Source organism: Agelaius tricolor, unplaced genomic scaffold (genome assembly GCF_023055355.1).
Source record: "Agelaius tricolor isolate 1412-34295 unplaced genomic scaffold, bAgeTri1.0.p SCAF_85, whole genome shotgun sequence".
In the NCBI taxonomy this organism is placed as follows: Eukaryota; Metazoa; Chordata; class Aves; order Passeriformes; family Icteridae; genus Agelaius; species Agelaius tricolor.
This window is the reverse complement of record NW_027269345.1, coordinates 148,069-161,784: the sequence shown is the minus strand read 5'-3', so window position 1 is coordinate 161,784 and position 13,716 is coordinate 148,069. Positions and strand designations below refer to the sequence as shown.

Below are 13,716 nucleotides of genomic sequence, written 5' to 3'. Positions count from 1 at the left end.
CATCCCAGTGCCAGACTCATCTAGCCCCAGACCCAATCCCAACCCCAGCCCTAAAGCCAATCCCATGTCTAGCCCTAACCCCAATCCCAGCTCTAATCCAAATCTCAGCCCCAACTCCAAGCCCAGCCCCAATTCCAGCCCCTTCCTAAGTCTTCAGCCCCAAACCAAATCCCAGGTTCAGCTTTTCTGGGGCTTTGGGGGTGTCTCTGTCCCTGTGACCCCGATGATGTTTGGGTGGGGTCACAGCAGGGCTGAGAGGGACAGAGACCCCCCCCAGCCTCCCCAGGGGTGAGAAGGTGGCAGAGCCCCCCCAGCCCTGAGCAGCCTCAGCGGTGAGAGGGACACAGAGCCCCTGGTGCCCAGCCCTGCACAGGCATTGCCTGAGGCCAGAGGGATGGAGACCCCCCCGAGCATCCCCCAGGGCCAGGGGACAGAGAGCCCCGAGCATCCCCTGGGCTGAGAGGGACAGAGACTGCCCCGAGCACCCCCTGGCACAGGGGTGAGAGGGAGGGAGACCCCCCAGGCATTCCCTGGGTGAGAATGATGGAGACCCCTGGGGAATGGCCTGGGGTGACCGGGACAGGGACACCCCCTGGGGAATAGCCTGGGGTGACAGGGACAGGGACAATCCTGGGGAATGGCCTGGGATGACAGGGACGGGGAGAAACCCTCCCAAGCCCCTCTCAAGCATCCCCCAGTCTGAGAGGCTCAGTGACCCCTTGAGCATTGCATGGGCACGGGACAAAGTGAAGTTGTTTCTTGACAAAAATCAAACTTAACCCTACAGAAAATGCCTTGAATTTGCTCTTCCCACAAGTAACTTGTGGTGGAAACGCAAACAAATTGCAAAATTTAATAAACTGGAAGTAGAAGCAATTCTGTGACAATTCCAAAATCCATTGGTCCTGCAGAGCTCCAGCTCAGCTGCTGGCACATTTTGATAAAAGAAAAGTGGAAATTCGGCCCAATACATTGCAATACCTCTTTTATGAAAAGAGTATGAAAAGGAAGGGAAAGCTCTGTGTAGATGTCACAAAGGTGACAGGGACAAAGAAAAAAATTATTCTTAGATTTGGCAAAGCCCCCAGCCTGTGAAAAAGAAAAGGGGGGACAGCCAGGGACTGAGAGGGACAGAGACCTGCCCTGGGGCAGGGCAAGTGTGACATTGTCCCCTGTGTGTGTGGCCTTCCCAGGGTGGGGGTTTTACACCTGAGCCAGTTTGGGTAAGGGGGGTGGTGTTCACCCCCTGAGCAGGGATTCCCCCACTGTTTCAGGTTGCAGTGTAAGATGGAACCAAATGCATGTTTTCAATCCCCATCTTCATCAACTGCTATAAACAGGTGGGGCAGTGTTCTTTATCTCTTCCATGACTCAGCCCTGATAACGCCCTCCAGGGGAGATATCTTCTGCGAATGGGCCATTGTGTGTCACTGCAGGACTGATCAAATTCCATCATCCCATTGTTGGATGCTCCGCCCAGAGGGAGGAGCCAAGCATTCCTACCTTAATATAAGTTGAGCCTTGCAACATCAGGAGCAGCTTGCCTACTGGATTCCCAGAGGACAAGAGCTCCAGAACCACCACTGGACCTCCAGAGGAAGACCAGACCCTTCTACAGGATCACTGCTTGGACAGAATCACGTTCATCACTCCCACAGGACTGCAGCCACCATTTAATGGGACTGCTGCCACCACCCTGACCAGCAGGGTGTCAGGTTATATCCTGACTTTGTCTGTTTAAGGCAGTGTTTCTGTATCATTGCCGTGATCTTAATTTTCTTATTAAATCGTAATTCGGGCTTAGACTCTCCCCCAGCTTTTCCTTCAATCCAGTATAAAATTTAGTGTGCTCATCCCTTGTTTTCCTGCCAAAGCAGGATTTCCCATCCTGAAACCTTCACTAGATGAAGGAGGAGGCTGTGAGGAAGAGGAAGATGCCCCAGGAGCCCCAGGCAGGTGAGGAAGAAGTCAGTGCCCCTTTCCCCCTCTCTCCTGCTCCATCTCCCAGCCTAGCACGGCCCCCGGCTGCAGGACAAACCCGGTGTCAACCCCGTCCTGCTAGGGATGCACTGGGGGGATCTCCTTCCCCTTCCCTGTGGCACGGAGGCAAATCCCATAATGTCCTTGTCCTTCCTCCCCCAGGGAAGAAGCTGAGGATGGAGACCAGGGAGGACAAATCCCCACAGCAGAACCTCATGGAAGAGGCAGTTTTGAGTGATTCCAGAGCGGAGGAATCCAACGTGGAGGAAAAGCCCCAGAGTTTCCACAGGAGGAGGGGCTACAAAGCCAGCCCAGGGTGCTCTGAGGAGGAAAGACCCACCCTGAGCCAGGAAGGTGGACAGAGCTTCAGCCAGAGCTCAGAGCTGGTGGCCCATGAGCAGCTTCATGATGGGAAGAAGCCCTACAAGTGCTTGGAGTGTGGGAAGTGCTTCAGCAAGAGCTCCCACCTGATCCGCCACCAGATGATCCACACTGGGGAATGGGCCTACGAGTGTGGGGAGTGTGGGGAGTGTGGGAAGGGCTTCAGCTGCAGCTCAGAACTCATCAGGCACCTACGCATCCACACTGGGGAGAGGCCCTACGAGTGTCCCCAGTGTCAGAAGAGGTTTCAGACCAGCTCCACTCTCCTCCAGCACCAGCGGATTCACACCGAGGAGAGGCCCTTCCGCTGCCCTGACTGCGGGAAGGGCTTCAAGCAAAACTCCACCCTCATCACCCACCGGCGCATCCACACTGGGGAGAGGCCCTACGAGTGTTCCCAGTGTGGGAAGAGCTTCACCAGCAGCTCTAACTTGACCAGACACCAACGGAGCCACCAGTGAGGGAAGCCCTGCAAATGCCCCAGCTGCAGGAAGATCTTCATGCACGCTCCAGGTTGATCTCCCATTAGAGGGCCCACATTGGGAAGAGTACTGGGGATCCATGTTCCCTGTGATCCATGCTGGGAAGACACCTGTACCGTTTCCTGCCCCTGTCAATGACATGGTGTGGAATGAAGAACATGAGGGTCTGGCCATGGCCATGTGATTACATTCACTCCCACCTCAGAACATTGCCAGGGGCAGGAAAGGGACTCTCTCTCCCTGAGGAGAAGGGTGTCCTTTCCAAGGAGGGGAAATACGAAACTGGGAAGACCCAATAGTTGATGCTGTAGTTTTCCCTGTAAACAGTTTTATTGATCCCTTCTGTTATCAATACTGTTTCTATTCCATTTGTTCCTTATCTCGTTGCTGTTCCCAATAAATTGTTCTTATCCCAGCCCCGGATCTTTGCCTTTTGTGCTTCCCATGGGAGGCGGGAGGGCAGCGAGCAGCGCGGTTTTAGCAGGAGCAGGAAATTGGGGAATCCCATTCCTAAACCCCAGCCCATGAAAACCGAGCATCCCAGCTGGTGCCAGCCCTGGTGGCCATGGCAGCAGCCTTAGGAGCGGGTCCCTGGCTGGGGCTGTTGTGGAGAGCTAGGGACCTGTGTGCGGAAGATCTCGGGCTGTACGGGTAGATAAGAAGGCCCTCCTCACCCTGCAGTCTGACCTTTGCTCCGTACCTGGCCACACCTGGCCGGACGTGAGCAGAGGGAAGTGACACAGACTGCCCAAGCCATCAATACCCCTGAGACCCCTCAATAAACGCCATTTGCTGTCCACCACATTGGTGTATGTAGCATTGGACCGAGTGACCCTGGGCCTTGGGTCACCGTGCCGGACCTCCCGAACCAGGTCGCCACGCCGTAACGGCAACATCTGGTGCCGAAACCTGGGAGAGTTGCAGCGCCCGGTGTTCGGGATTTCGCCGCAAGAGGGGACCGGCGGCTGCACAGCAGGCCTAGTGCAGCGGGGGGGACGCCCCCGGACCAGCGTTGACCATGGAAGCCATAGCGAAGGTCGTAACTCAGATGCATGCTCAATGGGGGATTGATTGTAAGCTAAAAGATTTATGTCTTGCTATACCGAGACTTATTAAGCTGGGGGCGATAGACAGCCCGGTGGATATTCTCCATCCGGAGATATGGGATACTTGTACAAAGGTTTTAGCTGAGGAAACTATGTCCTCAGGCTCAGGGAAAGCTCTAAAGTCATGGGGCAGAGTCGTGCAGGCTCTGCAGAAATCTAGAGAAGAGCAGGAGACCTGGAAAGCCACGCAGGCTTGGTTATTAGCCACGCCGCAGTTGGGGGTGGGTGCGGCAACGCAGACCGTGGAGGACTTCGATCAGATCGGCACCGCGGAACTGCGAACGCTGGATTCCCCCGAGCAGACCGCCTTACCATCAGAGGGGGGGGAACACGTGCAGGCGTTTTGGCGGGGGTTAACGGAGGAAGCGCGGGAGGCGGCGAAATTGCTGGACCCCGAAGGGGTGGATAAAAGCGCACCCCCTCCATATGCGTTTGAAAATGGCGCCAAACCGCGTGTTCAGGGTGGAAAGGGAAACATGGGGGGCGGAAATGCAGTCAGCCTGCTTAACAATGCCTGCGCGGGTGAGCGGGGGGACGGGGCGGCCCCCGCGGAGGAGCGTAAGGCCAATCAGAGCACTCAGTTCACATTAGGTCCTTATAGGGCAAGGACCTCCCCCAGTAGGAGGCGGGGGGACCCCAGGGGGCGGGAACGGCCTGACCCCCGCAAGAAGGGGCAGGGTCGGAGCCCGAGAAAAAGGCAGAGCAGCCCAGAAACGTCCGGGCAGTCGACTTCCGGCTCTGACTCGGACTCGAGCTCCGAGCTCGAGAGGGGATCAGGGAGTTCCGTCTCGGATTTGGGTTTTAACAGAAGGAGAGCAGCGGCATACAACGTCACTAGCCACAGCGCTCCTGCATGGGTGAAGGGGATATCGGAGAAAGATCGAACTCCGCTTACAGACTGGCGGAAAATAAAAATAGCGTGTGCTGAATGGACTCCGTCGGCGAAACTGGTGTTCCCCGTTCGGGTGGGGGGAGCCGGCGGGAATCAAAGGACCTATTCCCCGGTAAACCCGAAAGACGTGCAGGCAATTATTAAAGCAATTGCAGATAGGGGAATTAATTCTGCCATGGTTTCCACACTCATTGACAGCATTTTTGGAGGGGATGACATGTTACCTTTTGATATTAAGCAGACTTGCAGAATGATTTTTGATGGGGCAGGGATGATCGTTTTTAAGCAGGAATGGGAGGATAACTGTATTAAGCAGCTGGCCCTGGTAACAGGGGCAGATCATCCACTGCACAGCTCCAGCATACAGAGGCTAATGGGCACAGACCCTACAATGATCACCCCCCAGGCACAGGCTGAGGGCTTGCGGGCACATGAGGTTATGACAACAACCCGTGCTGCCCGAGAAGCCATCCATGTTGCTTCCAAAGTAATAGCCAAACCGTCGCCTTGGTCCACAATAAAGCAGAGTGAGAGTGAAAGCTTCACTCAGTTTGTGGATCGTTTACAGGCTGCCTTGGACTCCTCAACATTACCCTCAGAGGCAAAGGGTCCTGTGCTGGCAGAGTGCCTACGCCAGCAATGCAACTCAGCCACCAAGGACATTTTAAGATCACTGCCGCAAGGGTCTAATCTAGCTGCCATGATCAGACACGTTGCAAAGGAAGAACACCTAGCTCCCATTCAAGCAGCAGTTCACACTGCAATAACGAGTGTCATGGCATGCTTTAAGTGTGGCCAAGCTGGGCACGTGGCAACAAACTGCCCCCAGTCAGGACGCCCACCAGCAGCTGCTCCACCACGCCAGGGGAGACCTAGGGGACCATGCTGGGCATGTGGAAAGAAAGGGCATTTAGCTAAGGAATGCAGATCCAGGCATCAGGGAAACGGGAGAGGGAGGGGGCAGCCGGGCCGTATCCAGCCTCCTCCCACCTGGAACATGCAGCGGCCCAGCTACAGCAACCCCCAATGGGGCAGAGGGCTCTCATGCCCACCACCTCCACCCCCTCAGGGAATGACCAACTTTGTCGCCCAGCCAAAGGCTCAATCGAACCCATCTGCACCTCAGGAATACCAAGAACAGCTCCCTGGGGCCGAGGCCCCTGGGTGGCTTTGGCCATGAAAGCATGGGAACGGGACCCATGGGTGGCCTTCGCCGCGAAGGTGGGGAAACACCCACTGATCGTGTGGGCAGTGTGCCGTCTCCACAACAGCTCCGATGACTCGGCCTTCTGCCTTCCCTTTTGGGTGGACACAGGGTCAGATGTCACTGTCATCCCAGACATACATTGGCCTCGACCATGGAAGCTAGAAGTAGCCCCCATGGTGGGCGGAGTTGGAGGGCTGTCCTGTGAGCCCACAAGAGCACCCAACCAGTGGCAATAACCCTCTGCACCGAGAGAGGACCGGGAAGAACTATCACCCTCACTGCATATGTGATGTTGGACTGCCCACCCTTGCTAGGGAGGGGTGCCCTAGCCCTGCTGGATGTTAGGGTGACAAATTTATTCTAAGGGCCACTGTCGCGTACCCGCCATTGCCCATCAAGCTGACTTGGAAATCAGCCGACCCAGTGTGGGTCGAACAGTGGCCCTTGTCAACGCCTCGAATGACTGCCCTCATTGAGTTAGTTAGCCATGAATTACACAAGAATCATATAGAACCCTCCACGAGTCCATGGAACACTCTGATCTTCGTAATACCTAAGCGGTCTGGTGAAGGCTTTCGTCTCCTGCACGACTTGCGAGAAGTGAACAAGAGAATCCAGCCTATGGGCCCTGTGCAAACTTCGCTGCCCATGAACTCTGTGATACCGAAAGGACAACCCTGTGCAGTGCTCGACATCAAAGACTGCTTCTTTTCTATTCCCCTGCACGAAGACGACAAGGAGCGTTTCGCCTTCTCCATCGTCTTCCCAAACAGCCAGCGGCCCAACCTATGCTTCCAATGGAGGATGCTTCCACAAGGAATGCTCAACTCCCCGACTATCTGCCAGATCACCGTGGACCGAGTGCTAGCACCAGTCCGGCAGAGCAATCCGACTGTAACCATTGTGCAGTACATGGACGACATCCTGATCGCCGCACCATCCACGAGACAAGTGGACCAGCTGGTGTCTACCATCTCTGAGACCTTAAGGACAAATGGCTTTGAGGTAGCGAGTGCAAAAATAAAAAAGGGACCGTGCGTGACCTTCCTAGGAGTGGGAATCACAAGCTCCTACATAACTCCTCCCCAGATGAAAATCCGCCGAGACATCAAGACGCTCCATGACATGCAACAGCTGGTAGGGTCCTTACAGTGGCTCCGCAACATCGTCCTGATTCCTCCCGAGGTCATGGACCCTCTGAATGACCTCTTGAAAGGGTAGAACCCATGGGAGCAAAAAACCCTGACACCGGAAGGGGTAAGCTCGCTCAACTTCATCGAACGTCAGATGTCAGAGAGCATGCTCACCAGATGGGACTCAAGTGCTCCAGTCGATCTGTATGTCCACTTTACAAAAAAGGGGGGAGTGGGAGCCTTAGCCCAAGGACCCCCCAACAAGGCCCAACCAATACTATGGGTGGTCTTGGGGAAACCGTCGCGTGCCTTTTCCTCGGGAGTCGAGTGCCTCTGCAGCCTCATCATGAAAGGCAGGAAACTCACCCTAAAACATCTGGGCATTGAACCTTCCAGGATAAGCTTGCCTCTCCGCAAACAGCTCTCTGCGCAGTCAACAACAATATCAGAATATCTAGCCATGGCCCTTACAGGCTTTGGAGGAGAGATTTGCTACGCGGAAAAACCCCCTTGGACTCGGCTGCTCACGGTCATCGATATTGACCTCCCACCAAAAGTACTTGACCGACCGCGGGCGGGACCAACAATCTTCACGGATGCATCATCGCAGACCTCCACCGCGGCGGCAGTATGGCAGTCAGGAGAACAGTGGCAATGTGTCAAGGCAACCAACCCCACGCTTTCGGTCCAACAGCTTGAAGCAGCAGCTGTAGTGCTAGCGTGCGGACTGTTCCCAGAAGAACACCTTAACATTGTGACTGATTCCATATTTGTGGCCAAGCTCTGCCTAGCCATGTCCAGACCAGGTGTGTCAGTGTCCACAGTGGCAACGATGCTGGAGGAAGCACTCTATTCACGGAAAGGCACCATATCAGTCATCCACGTCAACAGCCACGACCCGGTCAAAGGATTCTACCAAATAGGCAACGACAAGGCTGACGCCGCCGCAAAGGGCGTATGGACACTGAAAGAAGCTCGTCAGTTGCACGAATCCCTTCACATCGGAGCTAAAGCGCTTGCGAAAAGGTGCGGGATTTCTACCGTGGACGCAAAGCACGTGGTCTCTACGTGCCCCCACTGCCAGAAGTTGCCACTGTGGTCGAGTGGCGTCAACCCCAGAGGCCTCAAAGCCTCAGAAATGTGGCAAACAGACTTTACACAATGCCAGCTGTTGAAACCCCAAGCGTGGCTCGCAGTTACCGTAGATACGTACAGCGGCATGATTGTGGCCACACAGCATCTCAAGACCGATTCCAAAGCGACCATCCAACATTGGCTAACAGCCATGGCATGGCTTGGAGTTCCAAAACAGATCAAAACAGATAACGGCCCAAACTTCATCTCAAAGGTAGTCCAAGCATTTACCTCGAAATGGAACATCGCCTTGGTGCATGGCATCCCATACAACAGCACCGGGCAAGCCATTGTCGAAAGAGCAAACCAGACTCTGAAAACTAAGCTGGAAGTGCTAGCAAAGGCAGAAGGCTTCACCAATGCCATTCCCCCGGGTGACCAGGCACGCATGCTGGCAACTGCGCTGCTAGCGTTAAATCAATTCCCTAGGGGGGACAAAACAAACAGTCCTGCTCAGAGACACTGGGCCACTCGGGCGCTAGAGGAAGGCCCACGGGTGGTGATCAAAAATGAACTAGGGGAGTGGGAACAGGGTTGGAGATTAGTGCTCATGGGGTGTGGATATGCGGCCGTTAAAAAGGACGGGGACATTAAATGGTGTCCACTCAAATCTATCAAACCAGACCTTCATAGGGAAACTCATGAGAATTGTGAGACTTTGTTTACAGGACTGGATCATTGGATGTCCCCGAAACTCATATGCCCCCCTACTGGGAAAGAGAGAGAGGCCATCGAGGAACCCGACATCACCTGAGAAGCTCGCGCCATCAAAATTAAAGCAACAACGGTGTTTCTGTGTGATTTTGCTGTTGGGGCTTGTCGCCAGAGGGCAAGCCAGCCCAGACTACTACCCTCATCAGCCCTTCAGGTGGGTCATGCAACATCTTACTGGTGACAAGATGCTCAGAGACATCACCACGCCAAACGCCCCGTCCTTCGTGCTTCGCGTCACCGACCTGTCTCCGGGACAACCAAAGGTAGACCCCTATTCTTCACACGCCACACACATGTACCTATCCTACTGGTGCCCAGCCTCAAACCCAGGAAAAAGTTATTGCAATCGCCCAGGGTGGGGATACTGTGGGCACTGGGGCTGTGAAACAATAGTTACAGACGCCAGGTCGTCAGGACCTGGGTGGGACCCACAAGAGCCCGACAGATTCCTACAGTTCACCTGGGCACCCGCAGGCTGCAAAACACCCGTCTTCCTTCAGGGAAGTTTCTATCAAAACCACCATAAAGTCCCCAAATTCCGGAAATGCACTCACTATAACATGACAGTTTTGCAGCCGAATCACCCCAGCTGGGCCGTGGGCAAAGCATGGACAGTAGTCCTTCAAGGGTCAGAAAAGTGGGTGAATGTGCGAATTACCAGACTCCAACCGTCAGCACCCAGAGCGGTTGGGCCCAACAAAGTGATCAAAAGCACACAGAAAGGGAGAAACATGACCTACCCCAAAGCCCTACCCACAAGGGTCACCGACGTCCCGACTGGCGATGAGGAAGCCTTCCAGATAGGCCGCTCAGCCAGGTCAGGCTCGGACCCAATCCTTCGCATGTTAGAAGCTACCTTTCTATCCCTGAATGAATCTAACCCTAACCTAACCGACTCCTGCTGGCTTTGCTATGATGTTAAACCCCCCTTTTACGAAGGAGTCGCTTTAGATACCCCCTTCAGCTATTCCACAGCCGATGCCCCTTGCCAGTGCAGATGGGACACACCCCGCAAAGGAATTACCCTGAGTCAAGTCACAGGTCAGGGCAGATGCTTTGGCAATGCAACCCTAGCTAAGCGGAAAGGCGACGTCTGCACCGAAGTAGTTGAGCCCGACAGGAAGAATAATAAGTGGGTAGTCCCATCCGCATCTGGGATGTGGGTTTGCCAGAGATCTGGAGTGAGTCCCTGCGTGTTTCTTGCCAAATTCGATAACTCTAATGACTTTTGTGTTCAAGTTCTGATCGTCCCTAGGGTCCTGTACCACTCAGACGAAGAGGTGTACCACCTTTTCGAAGAAAACAGCCGGCTCCACAAGAGAGAAATATTAACAGGTATAACTATCGCAATGCTGCTCGGTCTAGGGGCGGCTGGAACGGCAACAGGTGTCTCAGCCCTAGCAACTCAACACCAAGGACTGTCCCAGCTGCAGATGACCATCGATGAGGACCTGCAGAGGATCGAGAAATCCATTTCCTTTCTAGAAAAGTCAGTCTCCTCGCTCTCAGAAGTGGTCCTGCAGAACAGGCGAGGACTGGATCTCCTGTTCACGCAGCAAGGAGGCCTGTGTGCCGCCTTGACAGAGGAATGTTTTTCTACGCTGACCACACAGGAGTCGTTAGAGACTCCATGGCAGAACTCTGAAACAGACTGGCTCAGAGACAGAAAGACAGGGAAGCCCAACAGGGCTGGTTCGAATCCTGGTTCAATCGATCTCCATGGCTCACCACCCTGATTTCTACCCTAATAGGCCCAGTCACTATAATCTTACTAACCCTAATCTTCGGGCCTTGCATATTAAACAAACTGGTGCAATTCGTTAAAAGGCGTTTGGAAACGGCTAACATTTTGTTTCTCGAGTGCCGACAATTACTTTAAGGCGCACCACTTACTAACAAACTTACGATTTTACACTAATTCTACTAACCCATGAAATTTTGTAACCTTTACATTTTATAACTTTATAAGATTTTTACTACTCATGAGGCGGGGGGAAATGTGGAGAGCTAGGGACCTGTGTGCGGAAGATCTCGGGCTGTACGGGTAGATAAGAAGGCCCCCCTCACCCTGCAGTCTGACCGTTGCTCCGTACCTGGCCACACCCAGCCGGACGTGAGCAGAGGGAAGTGACACGGACTGCCCAAGCCATAAATACCCCTGAGACCCCTCAATAAACGCCATTTGCTGTCCACCACATTGGTGTATGTAGCATTGGACCGAGTGACCCTGGGCCTTGGGTCACCGTGCCGGACCTCCCGAACCAGGTCGCCACGCCGTAACGGCAACAAGGGGGCTGGTGATGGTGGCCTGCTAAGGATCAGATTTGTCACAGGCCCTCACAGGGGCTCCATGGGATCTTTCCAAGAGTTGCCAGGCTGTTCCACAGCTGGAGTGTCACAGGCAGAGACAGGGGCTCCATGGAGACCGCCAAGGGCTTTCTGGGGATGGTAAAGAGCCCTGTGGTCAGAGGCAGTCACAGCCATTCCATGGTGACATCCCAGGGCACCTTGGGCTGCAAAGGCACCCATCTGTCACAGGCACTCACGGGGGCTCCACGGTTACATCCCAGGAGTCCCCAGGCTGCCAAATAGCCGGGATGGCCCAGAAACTCACAGGGGTTCCTGTCATGGCCACAGTGGGAGCTTTACGCAAAAGCTTTGTGTCTTTATTGGAGAAACTCCTGCTAAGACATGAGGTGGAGAAATGACAGCCAACAGCCACCATGGATCCTCAAAGCCCTGCAGGAGCCCTAGACTTCTCAAATTCCTTCTAAGAGAGGAGACTGGCAGCGGCTGGATCACATTCATGCCCCTGACTTTGTCAAAGGTCGAAAGCATTGGACAGGTGAAATTGAATTTTAACACAATTTGTCCTACAGGATTAATGTTAGAATACCAGATAAATTAGTATAAATACACCTCTGATTGATTCTGATCATGATCAGATGGAAGGATCACTAGCACAGTTATTTACTCCACAGTACAGGAGCTATAACAATTATTAGAATATCGTGCTCTTGGAAGCAATTTTGAAGTCAACAGGGCCTTGCTGGTGTTTTTGGAGCCCATTGCAGGCAGAGCCTCCTGCTCCAGCAGGAACTGTCTTTCCTGTGCCATCAGCAGGGCAGGTCCCGCTGCAGGAAAAGCCCCAGGCCAGCCCCAGCACAGGGAAGGCCTCGGGCACAAGGGCAGAGTGCCGTGCTGGGAGCTGTGCCAGGGAGAGCCTGAGGCACCAAAGGCACCTTGGCAGCAGCAGCTGCTTGCAGGCCATGGCCAGAAGCCTCCCTTGGCAGCCCGGCCTGGTGGCCACCACTGCAGAGCTGCTGCCTCAGGGCTCATTCCTGGCTGGCCTCTGAAAAGCCACTTGTGCCCCAGGAGCCTGACTGGGAAGCCATTGGCCCCAGCACCTTGGGGACAAGATATCAATGACAAAACTCTTCATGCCAGCAGAGACAAGGCAGGGGCAGAGCAAAGGGCACAGCCAGCCCCAGGGGACAGGGCTGCCATGGTGATGGCTGTGAGGTCACTGCCCCTGCAGCAGCCTGGCTGCCCTCAGCAGACATTCTGGCCAGAAGCGTTGTGAGGGCACCCAGCACAGCAGAGGACCCACACTACAGGAATTCCATCCTTGGGAAGGGCAGGGGGTTTCACTGGGTCAGGTTGCACAAAGTTCCTGCTCTTGGACAATTCCTAGGATGGCATATCCACTTCTGTGGTAAAAGAGTTGCAGTTTTGTGCCACTTTCATAATTGTAAAATATTTCCTCCTTCTAACAAATGGAAATCCAGCCTCATTCACTTTAGAGTTATTGACCCTTGTTCTGCCACTGCAAAATTTGTAAGAAAATACCTTTGGCAGTTATTTTTCCACTTTCACAGACTTTGGAGAGGACCCAAACATCTTCCAAGATGGGGTTTGGAGGCCTCATCTCATAACCCACAAGTAGAGGCTGCAGGTTCTGGGCTCAGTGGGGTGGAGACTGAGGACAGAACAGGAGTAGCCTGGCAGGGGCTGAAGGGTGGTTTCAGAGAGGCTGGAGCTTTTCTTCCTAGAGCATATAAGCATGAGAAGGAAATAATGGCAGCAAGGGCAGCTGGGGAGGCCCAGACCAGGCAGCAGCAGAAAGGAATTTCCCTGGCAGGGCAGGGCTGTGGTGCAACACATGCCCCAGCAGGAGCCTGGAGCAGCCCAAGGCTTTGTGTGGGCAGGCAGAGGCAGGCAGGAGGCAGAGCTGTCAGCAAAGGAAGGGGCCAGCCAGGTGGGGCAGCCGGGGGATGCCCACAGCCTGCAGGGACAGAGGCGCAGGGCAGGGACACCGTAGGACAGCCTGGGCTGCACAGGGCACAGGGATGGGCAGAAGCTGCAAGACAGCCCTGACAGAGCCAACTCCTGCAGCACTTTGGCCATAGCTGCTGGCCCTGGGCCTGAGGCCAGCAGGGGACAAGTGACCCTTGCAGGCCTGGGGCCTCATTGCCTCCTTGTCCCTGCTCAGCAGCCTGGCAGGGGCCGCCCCATGCTCCTGCCCTTGGCATTGCCCATCCCCACATCCCAGTGCCCCAGCAAGAGCCCTGAGCAAGGAGGGAGGGACAGGATCTGCCTGGCCAGGGGCTGGGGCTCAGGCCTTGGCCCTTTGCATTCTTGAAACACATCCAGCTTTGCCCAGCATGAGACATGTTTCCCTTGCTTG

The 13,716-nt window shown here is 54.6% G+C and overlaps 1 protein-coding gene across 1 annotated transcript in view; it reads left to right on the top strand.

The window, feature by feature from the left end:
• Positions 1–1,904: 1,904 nt before the first annotated feature.
• LOC139585581 (zinc finger protein 436-like) overlaps positions 1,905–13,716 on the top strand; it is a 47,254-nt gene continuing 35,442 nt past the window's right edge. The window contains exons 1-3 of the mRNA XM_071418374.1: positions 1,905–1,956; positions 2,143–2,259; positions 2,332–2,763. Of these exons, the coding sequence (XP_071274475.1) occupies positions 1,905–1,956; positions 2,143–2,259; positions 2,332–2,763 (601 nt within the window). The remainder of the gene's footprint in view (positions 1,957–2,142; positions 2,260–2,331; positions 2,764–13,716) is intronic.